This window comes from Fukomys damarensis, unplaced genomic scaffold, assembly GCF_012274545.1.
Source record: "Fukomys damarensis isolate Sample0158 unplaced genomic scaffold, DMR_v1.0_HiC HiC_scaffold_33, whole genome shotgun sequence".
NCBI lineage: Eukaryota > Metazoa > Chordata > Mammalia > Rodentia > Bathyergidae > Fukomys > Fukomys damarensis.
Window position 1 is genome coordinate 7243346 of NW_022900945.1, and position 1932 is coordinate 7245277.

A 1932-nucleotide genomic window follows, 5' to 3' on the forward strand; every position below is an offset into this window, starting at 1 on the left:
CTACCTCTGTCTTACTTTCTTCTTTGCTATCCAAATTAATTGTGAGCACGTAGCAAGTCATATAATATTAGGTGATAGGACTTTCTGTCCTTTCTGACAAACACTCTTAAGATGTTGGCTTGGAACAGTGAAAGAAAGATGCTGTCTTGCAAGGCAATCCCTTGAGAAAGCTGTGCTGTCATTTTTAATGGGAATTATTTCCCACTATGGATGCAACATTTTGTGTTAACTAAAAAACACCTCATGTGGTTCATTTACTTTACTATGTTGTTAATTACTTTTCATCACAAAAATTGAGTTATTCTGGGGCAAAATTCTCTAACCCCACCAGTTAACAAAGGAATAGTTCAGTAGCTTTTTAGAGATAGGGTTGTGTTTAACTCTATCGTTACCATTTAGTTTTGCTTCCAAATTGTAAGATTTAGCAAAATGTTTTGTATGAGTTGGAGAGAAAGAGAAAAATATTATTTTATGAAGGCACACCCATGCTGAACTGACAGGAAAGAGAAGCTGCACAGCCAGTTATATTACAAGGCTCATTCCTGAAACCTGAATATCATGCGAGCAGAAAAATCTAGATATGTTATATCTTGAAGAAATGATCTGAAGGCAATATTATTTGCTTTTTATCAAAAAAGAAAGAAATGCATCTTTGTGAATGTGGATTGACTCTTATTAAAACAGGGAACAAAATGCTTGTATTGCAGCCTTAAAGAATCACATATTCACTGCAATATTCGTTTTTGTAAACTACAGCCTGCAACCTAGCAGACCATGACTGAATGCTTTTGAAAAGTTGTAGATTACAAACATGAAATCACAATTAATATCCTCTAAAAGTAATTTCAGAGCTTTCACATCTTAAAAAAAAGGACAATGTGTACTGCTTCACAAGGTAATGTAGCTAATCAAAAAAAGAGTAGAATTAAAGTATTTACATAATGAGCAATTCTACAGAAGGCGATCAACCCCACGTAAGCACTGCTGATTATATCCCACGCTGCTTTTAACAAACTGTACCAGATTGGATCCAGCCATCAGCACTTTCAGAGAATCCTTAAAAGCCTTTTACGGGTCTTTAAATTTATTGTAGAATGGTATTCTTCAGGTAGAATATGCTGGTGAAAGAGGACAGTGTCAACACAAGGTACCAGCAGGAGAAAAGAACATCAGCGCTCCCGGTAATTCCATACTGGGCTGTACTTGGAGCTGGAAAGAAATGGAAAAGATGAAATCAGAATCTAACTCGTGTCATTCAGCATCGTAACAATAATCAAAAGACAGCTGGGTGAACTGGGGAGCTCACAGGCACAGGAGGCGGCAGAATGAGGTCCACAGCTGGTTCTGCTCTCTGAGAATGTGTGGCCCGTTTGACTAACCTCTCTGAGCTTCAGTTCTCTCAGGAGCAAAGTAGAAATAACAGGAATAATATCTTGCGCACCCCTGAGCTGTTATGAGAGCTGGAGACGTAGCACATCCAACACAGTGGATTGACACATGCTAAGTATTCAATAAGCAGCCACTGACATCCCTATTCCTCTGTGTGAATGAAAAATACGTACCTCTGTGGCCAATATTCATTTATGCATAGACTTGTAAATCTTTCTTGTCAGCCAAATACCCTACTAAATGCCAGAACAACTAAAAAAGAGTTTCTCCCTTCCGGGGACTGCTGTGTGCGGGGTGTGGCAGGCGGGGAATCCGTTCTAGTACAAACCTAAGAATATTAGAGTTGCATGTGCCAACTGTAGGGGTGTAGAAGAACTGTGTGTTTAAATGTGCTCGGCCAGGGAACAGAGCTTTCATGAAAGGAAGGACCATTTGGATAGAGGAAATAATGTTCAAAGGCAGGAGGAGAGGAGAGAATAGGCCAACTTCTAGGATCTAAGTCTAGCTTAGTCTTTTTTTTTTTTTTTTTTTTTTTTTTTTTTT

The 1932-nt window shown here is 38.6% G+C and overlaps 1 protein-coding gene across 1 annotated transcript in view; it reads right to left on the reverse strand.

The window, feature by feature from the left end:
- Positions 1–258: 258 nt before the first annotated feature.
- The window catches only part of Negr1 (neuronal growth regulator 1), a 761458-nt gene continuing 759784 nt past the window's right edge, over positions 259–1932 (reverse strand). Inside the window, exon 7 of the mRNA XM_010605125.1 lies at positions 259–1209. Within this exon, the coding sequence (XP_010603427.1) occupies positions 1085–1209 (125 nt within the window). The 3' untranslated portion in view covers positions 259–1084. The remainder of the gene's footprint in view (positions 1210–1932) is intronic.